The sequence below is a fragment of the Pteronotus mesoamericanus genome, unplaced genomic scaffold, assembly GCF_021234165.1.
Source record: "Pteronotus mesoamericanus isolate MK-2021 breed Mesoamerican mustached bat unplaced genomic scaffold, CSHL_Meso_final scaffold_167, whole genome shotgun sequence".
Lineage (NCBI taxonomy): Eukaryota > Metazoa > Chordata > Mammalia > Chiroptera > Mormoopidae > Pteronotus > Pteronotus mesoamericanus.
This window is the reverse complement of record NW_026555308.1, coordinates 35,450,399-35,462,938: the sequence shown is the minus strand read 5'-3', so window position 1 is coordinate 35,462,938 and position 12,540 is coordinate 35,450,399. Positions and strand designations below refer to the sequence as shown.

General features: G+C 44.5%; 1 protein-coding gene across 8 annotated transcripts in view; it reads right to left on the bottom strand.

Annotated features, from left to right (window-relative positions):
* Positions 1-6,470: 6,470 nt before the first annotated feature.
* The window catches only part of SEMA6A (semaphorin 6A), a 126,223-nt gene continuing 120,153 nt past the window's right edge, over positions 6,471-12,540 (bottom strand). For all 8 annotated transcript variants that reach the window (XM_054589927.1, XM_054589924.1, XM_054589929.1 and 5 more), the window contains one exon: positions 6,471-9,910. In XM_054589927.1, coding sequence (XP_054445902.1) covers positions 8,715-9,910 — 1,196 coding nt within the window. In that variant the 3' untranslated portion in view covers positions 6,471-8,714. The remainder of the gene's footprint in view (positions 9,911-12,540) is intronic.

Genomic DNA, 12,540 nt, shown 5'->3' with positions numbered 1-12,540 from the left:
TTCATACATATAAGTCTAACACATTACCTTTTTTTCCCCAAGCAAGAAATTTGATCACAGGAGTTTTCTTTACCCTGGAAGTAGAGGGGAATAAACCTTTGGTTCTTAAATAAAATTAAATACTAATGAGAAGTCAAATCACCTAACACCTTTGTCAAACTTCAACAATTTTGTTTCATTAAAAAAAAAATGTATCCTTTCCCCAGGAATGTAAGGGCTGGGTCTTCAGAACAACTATAGCATTTGGAACTGTTCTGGAATGCACACTTTGGAATGGAAAACTTCCTTTCCAGAGTTAATCGGTTATTCCCCCTCTCTCCGTTCTCGGAGAAGAGTTGATAAACTCATTCAATCTCAGGTGTAGGTGACTAACAATGCCTTAAAAACAGAGAAAAAAGTTAATTGGTATTGACTCTGTCCCTTTAGATCAGTTAAAGTTAATTGTTTCAAAGGTCATTACCTTTACTGAGTACATAAATAAGTTAATAGCATTGTGTGGTGTGGCAGTTGAAATTGTATATCCAGGGTCCGGCAGAAGGAAGGCCTGCTTGAGTGTGGTTGGGAGGGTAATCATATGGGTGTAACAACTTATAGTTTTAACGTGAACATTTCACCTGAAATGTCATATGGTGCACTTGAGGGTGATACTGTTATGTTACAGAATTATGTGCTTATGATTTTGTAATTAAAAAAAGGGGGGGCGTTATTTGTGCCAGATCCTGTACATATTTTACCAAAATTGGTGGCAACCAGGCCTTCATTTTTACTAAAAAGTGTATTTGTGTACAGAGAAAGGCTTTGTGGACTGGGAACAGGGCTTCAATTGGCAAGCAAGCAAACAAGCAAACAAACAAAAACAATAGCAACCAAGCAAAGAGAACAGTGGGTTCTAAGAAGAACCTATTTTTCTCACCCTCTGAATGAAATCTGTCTGAGCTTATCTGTCAAGGCAGCAAACGGAAGATGCTGGCTTCTTGAGGGTGCTGTGAGCTCTGCAGGTGACTGGTCAGACCACGCTGTTCCCTGGGCAGGAGGGAGGCCAGGGGCCCACTCTCCAGAAGGCGGTCCTACCTCTTCTGCACTTCACGCGCTCAACACCAAGGAGCTAATGAACGGTAGGAAGGCAAGTCCCAGGAAGTAGCAACATGGAACATGGGTGGTGATGTGGAGAAAGAAGATAGGTACCCATGTGCAGACGATCTCTATCTTCTGCCTCCTCTTTGGAGATTTTTCTAGGCACTCAACCAAATCCTCCCACCATTGACATCAGGGATGGAGTCAAATTGTTTGATACACACAGCGGCAAAGTAGTTAGTGGAGCTAACAAAGACAATAGCAATATTTCTTACCCCTTCCTTTCACACTTACTTTACCTCGGTCTTCTATGAAGGGATATGTGGACACATTCTTCTTCACCCTTTCACGTATAGGGCATTCAAATTAACCCTGGGTTCTCTTAAACTTCTGAAATTTCTCTTGTGATCTATGGCTTGAGTAGGATAAAGAAGCTATAGAAGCTGGGCTTTTGCATCCTTTTCCTTCCACTGAGGCTGCCGAGGCTGTTGGCGGCACTGCCCCTGAAGCGGCAGGGTGCGCCTCAAGAAGGGAGGTCGCTGAACTTGGCTTCAGCTCTCTCTTCCCCTGCTTTGTGGACAGTTCCCAATAACTCTGCTGCCATCAGGACTTTGCAGACGCAGGAAGGAAGAGATGTGTTCTTTAATGATGGAAAAATATTAGAGAACAATGCCCTTAAAATAGAACGTGTGTGCCTTTATTTTGGGGGCTTTATTGTTGTAACCATCTCTCCTGGGAAATGCTGTGGGAGGCCTTTTCCCTTTGGTGAAGTGGAGTAATTGTGTAACCTGAGGTGTCCCTGAGAGAGCTGGGGAGATGATGTCAACACAGGCTTCTGAGACATGACTCCATTTTTATGTTGATGAGTGCTCCAATAGATCCTTCCTCTTCAAACTCCAGTTTCTGTAAAATGAATATAATTGCCCTCAATTGGATGCCCATCTCACTAGGATATTCTGAGGATCTACCAGAATAATGGACAAGGCTATGTCTGCAAACTGTAAAATGCCACTAATGTTAATTGTTATTGTTACTGACAATTGGAAGCCCTGCCCCTCTTGGGTGGTAGATTTTTCATTTTTTATGAAATAACCCTTAGCCTTATTGTTAAAATTTAAGCTTGTGCACTGACATGGAGTAGGTGTGCAGAATGCTCAGTATCCACACCAGAGAACTGATACTAAGTTTGCGAGATCAGCCTACGTTCTCACCACCCTAGAACATGGGAAAGACAGTTGTCATGATGAACAGGAAAAAAGAGTGTTTGGCTCTCAGACAGATTTTTCATCATCTTCCTCATCGAGAAAGCCCTGGAGAAGTCTGCCTGAGGTTCTTTCGTGTTGATTTCCTGGTATTTGATATTGTGTCCAATGTCACTTTCATCTGTTTTTTATTTTTTCTGAAAATCATTAATGAAAAATGTTTCTGATTTCATGGTTACCTACTTTTCCCCTTCATTAACATCACTTTATTTGGACCATTATTGTAACCCTTTAGTAGGACTGATGATTTGCTCTGTGGATGATGTTAATGATTCTCAAGGGAGTCTTCATCTGAAGGTGATTAGGAAGAATATAAAAGTTGCGAGCCACCTCAGACAGCGCCAGTGGGCTGTAAGGGACTGACTGGTGTCCAGGATCCTCTGCAAAGGTCTTGCTTCACTCCCATTCTTTAAACTGTAGTTTGTGACAGTTCGCTTTTGATCCCTCGTTTTACCAGGCATGGAGTTTGAAGACCTCCGAAAGGCTCCACCTTCTGCAAACATGGGTTCTGAACACAGTGACATTTTTGGTTTTAGGCACCAAAAAGAAAAAGCCTGCTGAAAGCATTTTTGTGCACATGTGTGCATTCAGGGATGTGTTTGCAGAGGGGGATGGGGAACTCCCTGCTACTCAGCTGCCTCTCTTGATTTGCTCCAATTTCATTTCCATTTGCTAGAGGGACATCTGCACATTTTTCTGCCCAGCCAACATTTAATGCACATCAGTTCAGCCCTAACCCTCTGTCGAGGTCAACCGCCCACTACCTCCGGGCATCCCAGGGGGTTAGAGCTAAGGATACACAATACTCTAAATGGAATATTGAAGATCCCCATCTGTCTGGCAGTCCTGATCAATAAATGTGAGCCCTTCCTCTCCAATTCTGTGTAAGCTGCACGTCACCACCTGGTTTTAAGACAAGCGTGAGATGTGGGAGTCTAAGCACCCAGCTGTCACAGTGCTCAGCCAGGACAAGGATTATGCTTTTAATCATGTTATTCTGTTACTAAAGGGTTCTTTTAAATTCCCCTCACCCCTTTCCCTCAAGCAAAATGTACCAGTGTTTGAAATTGTAGGTGCCTTTCCGACACTTTTATTTCACTTGCTGAATCACTTTTTTTGAAAGAGCTTTTGTTCAGGCAGTCAAACCCAGGCACCGTGGTTTCTGGGGCATCTTGATTGACTTCTGCCAACTTGCAAGGCTGAACAGGACCGGTTTGCATTTATGAACAAAGCACCTAAGGAAAGCAGGCAGGCCCAAGATGTCAGCTCTGGCCCCACGAAACACCTAGCCTGTTGGTTGTATCGGGACAGCCACTCACTCCTGAACGCCAACAGTTTAAAAACACCCTGCCAAAACCGCCAATCCTGCAACAAGCAAGCAAACACAGTGTAAAAGCTGGGTTGTCTGAGGCACTTCTCCAGCCTGATCATGGACATCCCTGGGGCCCCAGCTAAAGTATGGGCTGCACCTGTTCAGCCTCTGTCACCTCTCCCCCAGAGCAGAACAAAGCTGACTGCAGCAGAAGCCACCATCCCAAGTATCAGGTTGCACTGCACGGGCTGCCTGCCTCAAGCCAGTGCGATCTGAGCTCCAGCCCACCCCCGCCCCGTGGCACAGATGAAGGAACTTGGGATGCCCAGCAGGGTGGGGTGGGGGTGAGGCGGGTATGAAGGGCTTTCTGGGAGAAAGGGTGGCTGAGTAAGGTGGAGATGCTGTCTGGGCTGAGGGAGGTGGGGGTGGGGGGCTTAGGTCTTCCTAGCTAGTATTGTTCTAATGATATAAATGAATGGGGTGGGTGTGGTGGGAGGGGTAAGGGACAGATGAATTTGTCTTTTGTAGAGCTGTTCTACCAGCAGCTTTAGAATTGTGGGCATTTCCTTTCACTCAGTGGAGCTTGGCTTCCTCATTTTTTAAAATGAAAGGGTCAGAGTAGCTGTTGGTCATTCTCTCAGTTTTACATTTGGCTGTAAGTGGGCAGGGCAGACCTGTCAGTCATTAGAGACAAGAGTTTCTTTCCGGCAAAAGGGGATGATCACAGAACCGTTTCCTAAAGAATCTTAACCCCCGGATGTGGAGTGTTCACATGCGTTGCTCCTAATAATTTGGCATGCCATTGGCACATTGCCCAGCGACCTGCAGCCTCTCCCTGGGTCAATCCATTTTCCACATTACTGCCAGGCAGTTTTCCAAAGCACAAACACGTGTGTTTGCCGCTTCAGGCACTGTAAAGGTGCTCTGCTGCCCATCAGCTAAAATCCTCACACAAGGTAACCAGGCTCCAGTGCCTGTTCCCAGCATTGCCCCAGCCAGGCTGTCTCAGAGACCCCGCTCAAGGCCCACCAGACATTTTGTTTCCCAAATATAGCACCCTTGGTGCTTTTGCACAAGTTATCTTTTATGCCTGGGCTAGATGCCCAGAGAACTCATTCTGTAAGAACCAGCTCAAATGTTGACTCCTGCCCCAAACTTCTGGGCCACTTCCTCAGAGCTTTCTTATTCCCTCCCAGTGGCAATTACAGAGGCGTGTCAATCTCTTGTAGGAGAGGAGGGAGGAACTGTATTTTAGTCAGTTTTATGCCCAACAGTGCCTAGCTCTATAGGTGGGATTTAAGAAATACAATTGGAAATGACTTATCAAAGGTGACCAGATTACTATATGTGTGAACTGAAAACCAACCCAAGCTTTCTGCACTCAAACTGACCTAAAGCATTAAAAAATTGTTTCAGGCCAAAAGTAAACTACCATAGCTGAGGACTTATTTAAATAACTTTAAAAAATATCCCAGAAGGGAAAACCTGACCTAGGCATTTCATAATGCTATTCTGCAAAGTAAAAATCAAGTGCTGCATCCCAATTTACCTCCAACAGCGTCTTCTGGGTTACAAGAGATAAATGCTAACAAGGAGTGAAATCCGGTGCCCTCCATCTTATTAATATGTAAAAAGGATGAAGTCACATCTGTGCAAGGATCTATTTTTAGTGGACCCTACATACTAAAATCCTAGCCTTGCTCTCTTAAACTATCAAGCCTACTATAAATGTTTGATGATGAACAAGCCCATAAAAAGAAAATGCATAAAATGAATAGAGAGAGTCAGTGCGTGTTCTGCCTTTTAATTACCGGTGGCTTCTGTACAATCCTGCTCCAGGCTGGGTGCAGGCAGAGAAAACACATCAATAATTTTTTTGTGGGAGGGGGGAGCAAGGTGTGGGTACTGCAGACAAACGGGTCTAACTATGTTGTTATTTCTTCTTTGGAAGCCAGATAGAGATGGAAGAAGGAGCAGAATCCTACCCCAAAAGTGTGAGGTGTAAGAACGGAAAAATTAATAGATAAATAAAAGCATCCAGGACACAAAAAATAATGAACAGTCTTGTTTTATTACTTTTAAGTAATAAAGAGCCTTTTTCCTTGCTTTTTTTGTCTTTTTTTCCCTTTTTTCTTTTCTTTTTTACAACATACATTAAGTCATGAATCAGATGTTAGGGGATGTGGAGATGGAAGGAAAATTGGTGACATCACAATATTTTTACAACTTTACAACAAATATAAATCTGAGTTTGTTGTATCTACCAGTGTCTAGCAAGGGTGGAAAGCAAAGGCACACTCGGGTTTATGGACCCTCCCCCCACATGCAGTGGGGAAAAAAAGAAAAAGGGAAAAAAATACTTAAATGCCGAAGACCAACTCAACACATGTGGGCATTCTAGGGTTAACACCGTAAGTGACGGGCAGTGGGATGTAGGGATGCGGGGTGGAATTCTGACATAGGTCTTCGCAACGCAGCTGAGGTGGTGATGCCCACACACGGGATGAGACCGTGGGCACTCTTGGGAGTTAGGGTTGGGTAAGAAGGTAGCAGAGTAGTATACACCCATCACTTTTCGAAGTTTTGCATTTCCACACACACACAAAAAAAAATCCAAGGGAAAAAAACGACTATCTCGATTTCTATCTAGAAGACTTCATGGTTTCAGGATATAGAGCTCACAGGATGTGAACATTGATTCCACTAACAAAACAAAAATATAAGGACACAAAAACAACAAAAACCTACCCTGAACAACAGCAAAATGGCAAGAGGTGGTTGGGACAAAAGACACAATCTTGCTGCACACCCAGGTGGCTGATTATCGAGACATCCCCTTTTCACTAGCCAACTCAAAATTGCCCAGAATTATCTTTCTGGAAGTTTTTTTTTTTTTTTTTTTTAAGACAAAACTAAACCCAGATCAAACAGGAAATAAAAAGACAGGGACCATCAAATATGTTTAACTGTTTAAAAAAACGATAACCAATAATGCTCACAGTTTACAGTGTGTTGAGAATTCCTTTGTTCATGATAAACAAAAGTCCCTTCTGTGTGCTTGCGATAATAAAAACCAAGGGGAAAACACACACCTATGCACTCCCACAAACCATAACAAAAGGATAAAGACATTTTTTTAGAAATTAAAAATCTTTTGCCCCAGTCAAGGTTTTGCAGCATCCATTGTGGTTGGCCTTGTACTTGGAGTTACTCATTAATCACAGCAGGGACCAGCCTGCCTGCATCTGTTTCCATGTCATTTCTTTGTGTGCATTGCTCTAGTGCACTGAGCACACAGCTTGGAGGCTCCTCCCAGTTGCCTGCCCAACCGCACAGCGTGTTTTCCAGCCCATGGATAGGGCAGAAATAAGGACTGGGACTTCAGTCCTTTTCCTGCTGGCAAATGAGGGTATCACCATGTTGAAATGATCTGAGAATCTAAGGGAAGCAGGGAGCTCTTGAGGGAGAAGGGATTTGCCACCCACAACACTGGGGTCCATGCTTGGCAACATGGCCAAAGGGTGGTTAGAATTGGCACAACTAGAAGGAAGGGTGAACTGGAGGGTGTTGTGTGCCCAGCTTTCCCAGGCTGAGAGATTATAAGCATCACAACTGCATTCTTCTTCCAGCTACTGGACAGCTACTGGAGTGGGGTGGGGGGAGGGTTAAATAAATATCTGTATTGCAAAAGGAGGAGAAAGTTTATCATGACATCTTACAAGTGTACACAACTCAGGGTGTAAGGCACAAATTTACATGTGGAAAACAGGCTATTCACAGATGTAACCCCACGAAAAACCCGTGTGATCAAACCATTAATTTATGCAAGGTAGCAGCCAGCGTATTAATTAGTTCACACTGTTTGTGGATTTTGTTTGCTGTCTCACATGCAAGGTGAAATTAGATGGCATATGACAAGCTGGTGCCTTCACAGAAAGTAGGAACGACTGACAACGCCATGTTGGCAGCAATGAGACATGGATGTGCCATTCTGAAATTTCCTCTCCTGGTTGCTTTGGAAGTTAGGATCTGGAAGGACTTTTAAACTAATTAATTTTTTGCATGTTAGAGCACAGAGACCTGACCAGCAAAGTGACTGGTAGATTTAAATAAATATTCCCCTCTTAACTTTCTCCTTTAGCTAGATACCAGACAGTCCAAACACAAAGCTCAGAATTCCAGCTCCAACTTATTTACTCAATGAATTTATTGTAAAAATAAAGAAACTCAATTATTCCAGTTAATGGATTTCACGTTAAATAGTGTAACTTCAAGGGGCTTTCTGAAGAGCTGTTCATAGGGTGGTATGTGGAAGAGTCTTTTCCTTAAGGAAAAAAAGGGTGAACAATAAATAAAGTTACTTGCGTTAACGGTCATGTTACTTCATTAAAAGAGAGGAGCAGAAATCTATGACATAGTTGCCCAACATGGCATTAAATCTGCTATAACAGAAAGCTGTAACACTGGTGGGCACTTCACAGTATCTGCGCATAGTAAACTTCTGCCATTGTTAAAAGTCTGAGTTAGAATTATCAATGAATTCTTTTTTTTTGTCTTTTTAACTTGCATGATTTTAAAAAAATGTATTTGTTTTGCGAGTTGGAACGCTAGCCTAGTTTGGCAGCGCTCTGTGCAGTCACGGACAAGATGTTGCAGTTGCTGTTCACCTCAGTGTGAATGTGTCTGTGTAAGAGTGAGTGAGTGTGTGAGTGTGTGAGAGTGTGTGTGTGTGTGCGTGTGTGTGTGCGCGCGCGCGCGTGGGTGTGGGAGGGTATGTGCTTTTGGCTCATGTTTGTAATGATAATTTAAGTCTTTCGTGAGTACGACCTGTTGCAGGGAGCGGGGGCAGAGTGAAGGAAGAGAATGGAGGTGAGTCCCGCGTCGCAAAGCTTCACCAAACCACGTGGGCCACTTGGAGAGTCCCCCCAAATCCCAGAGGACACAGCGTCCTGGGCTCTGCCGAGGCCATCTTGGTCCGGTGCGCACTCAGGCAGCTGAGAACCGTGCTGAGCGGAGCGCGCGCCTCGCCTTTCCTGCTGGCTGGACACCTGACCCCACCCCTGGGATTATGTACACGCATCATTGGGCTTCATGGATGTGGAAAGGGGGGCAAAGGTAGGTTTGGGGGGTACGTCCGGCTTTAGCGAGGGTGTGCGCTTCAGCCCCGACCTGGTCAATGAGTTGTAGGCGTTGAGGCTGGGCTGCCTCGAAACAGTCACGGCCGGGCCAGATGGCTGGGAGCTGTGCACCTGGATGGAGTCCACCCGCTGCGGGGCGGGGGGCGGGTTGTCTCCCCGGCCAAAGCTCTGGTTTCTGGAGAGGTGGGAGGAATTGGAGGAGTTAGTATTGTTTCTTTTGAGAGTGGTGGCCTGGTGGCTTCTCGTGAGTGAGTTCGTGGGGTAGCTCCTCTTATAGTCAAGCGCGTAGGAGGAGGAGGGGTGCATCTCCAGCCGCTTGCTCAGGCCGCTCTGAGACAGGGAGGCTCCTGGGGGGGCCAGGGAGGCCTCCCTCTGGGGGACCTTGGGGGGCAGGCTGTCCAGGTTCTCCACTAGGTTCACCCCATGGTTGGGACTTTTGCTGTTGAGATGCTCCTTGATGGTTTTATACTCCAGGGTGGCCGCCTGGTCCTCTAGGGCCATCTGGGCCACCTCACTCATTTTAGGCTGGTCCACATACTCATGTTGGTAGCCCTGCTGCGTGATGGGCAGGACCACCACGCTGGGGATGTGGCTGGGCGATGCCCGGAGGGGCAGGTCTGTGGGAATCACAGGGGATCCCATGGGGGGCATGTCCTTTGTGCAGGCATTGATGAGGTTCTGGTTTCTTTCCCACTCCCGGCTGCCGCGGCTGGGCTTCCGCTTCTGCTGCAGCGTTGGTGTGGACTCTGGGGTGGGTAAGGCTGCCAGGTCCAGGTGGTGCTGGTCAGCCTTAATGAGCATCTTGGCCGTGTTGCTGGGAGTAGCGAGCTTGCCGTTGTGCATGAGTGGTGTGAGGATGGCCTCTGGCTTTGGGTCTTTGGACTGGGTGTCACCAAAGAGGCCGCTGAGTTTGGTGACGCTGCTCATGGAGCCCCGGCGTGAGTGGGTGAGCTCCTCCTTGCGTTGCACCGCGGACACGTCTTTGCGCCGATGATCGCAGACACAGTAGACGATGATGCCCGAAAAAACGGCCCCCATGACAAAAGCCAGAATCACCGCAATGGCCAAGAGGGTGACAGGAACGAGCTGGTCATGGCCTTTGAGGTAACTTTCGCGAATCACTCCTGCAACAGATACCGCATGTGGTGTTAAGAAATGAAAGGGCACCGAGAGGCATATTTTTGTTTGGCATTCACCCTGTTAATTAATAACAGTAATAAGTGACAACAGCACCTTAGTATAACTTGTCATCAAGGCGTAGCTTGCCAAACATTAACTAATTAATCCTCCCCAAGCCCCTCCCCTCCGTGAAGTATGTAAATAGACTATTGGCTGCCTTTGTGTTCTGAAAAAGTGCATCTTCTCTGAAGTACTTTCTACTTTACTCTGTGAAATATGGCAGTTGGTGGTTTCCAAAAGTTAACCCCTTCTCCCGCTTGATAGTTTTTCAATCTTTCCCTCATAGAGTTGGGATAACAGATATTTTGAGTAAGGAAGAAGAGGCAACAATTTTACCCATGCTAAGTGAACAAACCTGCACAATGCTTCAGGCTTCCAGCGTCTTTTCTGATGGCTTCCTTTTGGGCACAATAGCCTTTATCTGGAGAAAAGCTAAGTTTGCTTTTTAAGCAACTGGAAGGACAGTATGTGTCTTTTATAGTGAAAAAACTACACACACCCAATTTCAGGTAAATATGCTGAATACTTGAAGTAAGCTCTTCCCTTACTTGACCTGAAAGGATATTTAGAAAAGGGGACTATTTGGGGCCCTGAAGTGGGTTTGAGAAGTGTCAGGTCTGGTTATTATGACTAGATTTTGCTGTCACGGCGAGGTTTTTCAGCAGAGCTAATCTCTTCAATTTAATAAAAATTATGTGACTACGCCCGTCAATAATCTTACACTACATTAACCAGGATGCTGTGTTTCTGAAGAAAGTTACTGTCCCTGTTCCTGCTTAATCAGCCACCAAGCTGAAAGACTCTAATCAAATGCAAACACTGAAGCTTTTATTTTTAATACCAAGTGAGAATACACATCACAAATGTCAGATCTTAAGTGCTTGATGCGGCAGCTAAAAAATAAAATCTCAAATACTTCAATTCCTGCCTCTGGAGAGTGAAAGAACATGAATACATTAGAGGCACTGCATGGGCTGAGGAAATGTAAACATTGTTCCTATGATGGAAACTGATAGTAAGACAGAAAATGTACCTTCTCTGGTCCCAGGAGACACATTTTTCATCTACTAAATCAACTCTTTCTGGAATATGTTTAATGTATTTTCCTGGCAGACATCAGTGGCACAGAATTAGAATGAAATGAAATAAAAATCTCTACCCCTTCCTGAACCCACAACATGCAACTGTGAAATTTCTGCTGAAATGCTTTGTCTGTTTCATAGCTGAGACCTTGAAGAAATGCAGCTTTGTCTTGGAGTTTTTCTGCTAGAGGATTTTCATTAGTGAAGTGATGGCTTTAAAACTCAGAAACCTTCGCCTGAGAAGATACATTCTCTTTTCTTTCTAAACAGCCCTGCTCCCCCCTCTCAGTGGTGACATCACAGTTGGTTGCTGTGGAAATGATTGTCCAGTAACAAAGGATTTTGACTACAGGTGAGGAATAAATAGAAGCAGCCAAGATCTCTTGAGAAAGAAAGATTCTGTGATTAAATAAATGCCCTTGGTAATGAAGAGCAGGGGAGGCCATTCATCCCCGGGAAAGGGTGTGTAAGATGGTAAGACACTGAATAACTTCCAAATGTGACACTTTTCAGATATTTCTAGATTAATCTTTAGGAACTTTTAAGGGGTAGAAACTGAGAAGCAAAAAGCCAGCAGGACCTTCAGCTGTAACTCACACCGTTTATGTTGGGGAGCTCCCTGAACAGTGGAGTGTATTCCTGTCCAAATATGTTTTAATGCTTAGTCACCAAGGAACTGTGCTAATGACAATGTCTTCCTTAAATTTGCATTTCCTTGTTGTAATGCTAAAACAGCACTGCTTTTTCAGTTTTGATTGTGTATGGGGTTCTACTGAACATCATTTCTAACCACTTGCATGTAATGCTAAAAATATAGTTTACATTTGAGTAAAATGGGTTTAGTGTCCCTCGCTGGTTTGGTTGATGGTCTCAGTGGAGCACCACTACTGATGGGCAACTGGGTAAGTCTTTTTCATAGCAAAGGGTATCCCTTCCAGGCAAGCATATATATGGGAGCTGTGTCTTCCCAATAAATGTGTATTCATGATAGGTAGCTGTCTACAGTAGGCTTTGGAATTTTACAATTTAAATTGCCCTCTCCGATTAAAAGGAACATGAAAGAGTAAGGCTGGAGCAGTTCATTTTCTTCATTCATTGTTTAATTGGGAATACTGCAGAGTTTTCAAGGTTGTCCATTGCTGCTGAACTTAACTTTTAACTTTCATTTGTCTTTCATGTTTCAAAGTGCTTGACTATCTTAGACTCATGGAAACCACTTGCTCTTTCACTGGGAAAAAACTCTTTTTTTAGTGGGTACTTTGGGTTCAGGTTTTAGTTGTTAACAAGTCAAGCAGGGTCTGACCTTGGAGAAAAATGGTGTCTCAGTTCCCCAGTTTCATTTTGTTATATAAATAGTGCCCTTAAAAACTTTTCCGTATCTCATCAGCTTTGAGATATCTACCTTGAAGCATGTGGCTTCCCTCATCTGCTTGTGGAAAGTCAGAAACTCCTAGTCCAAAATTAGAAACAGGTCAGAGATTAAGTTGAAAGTG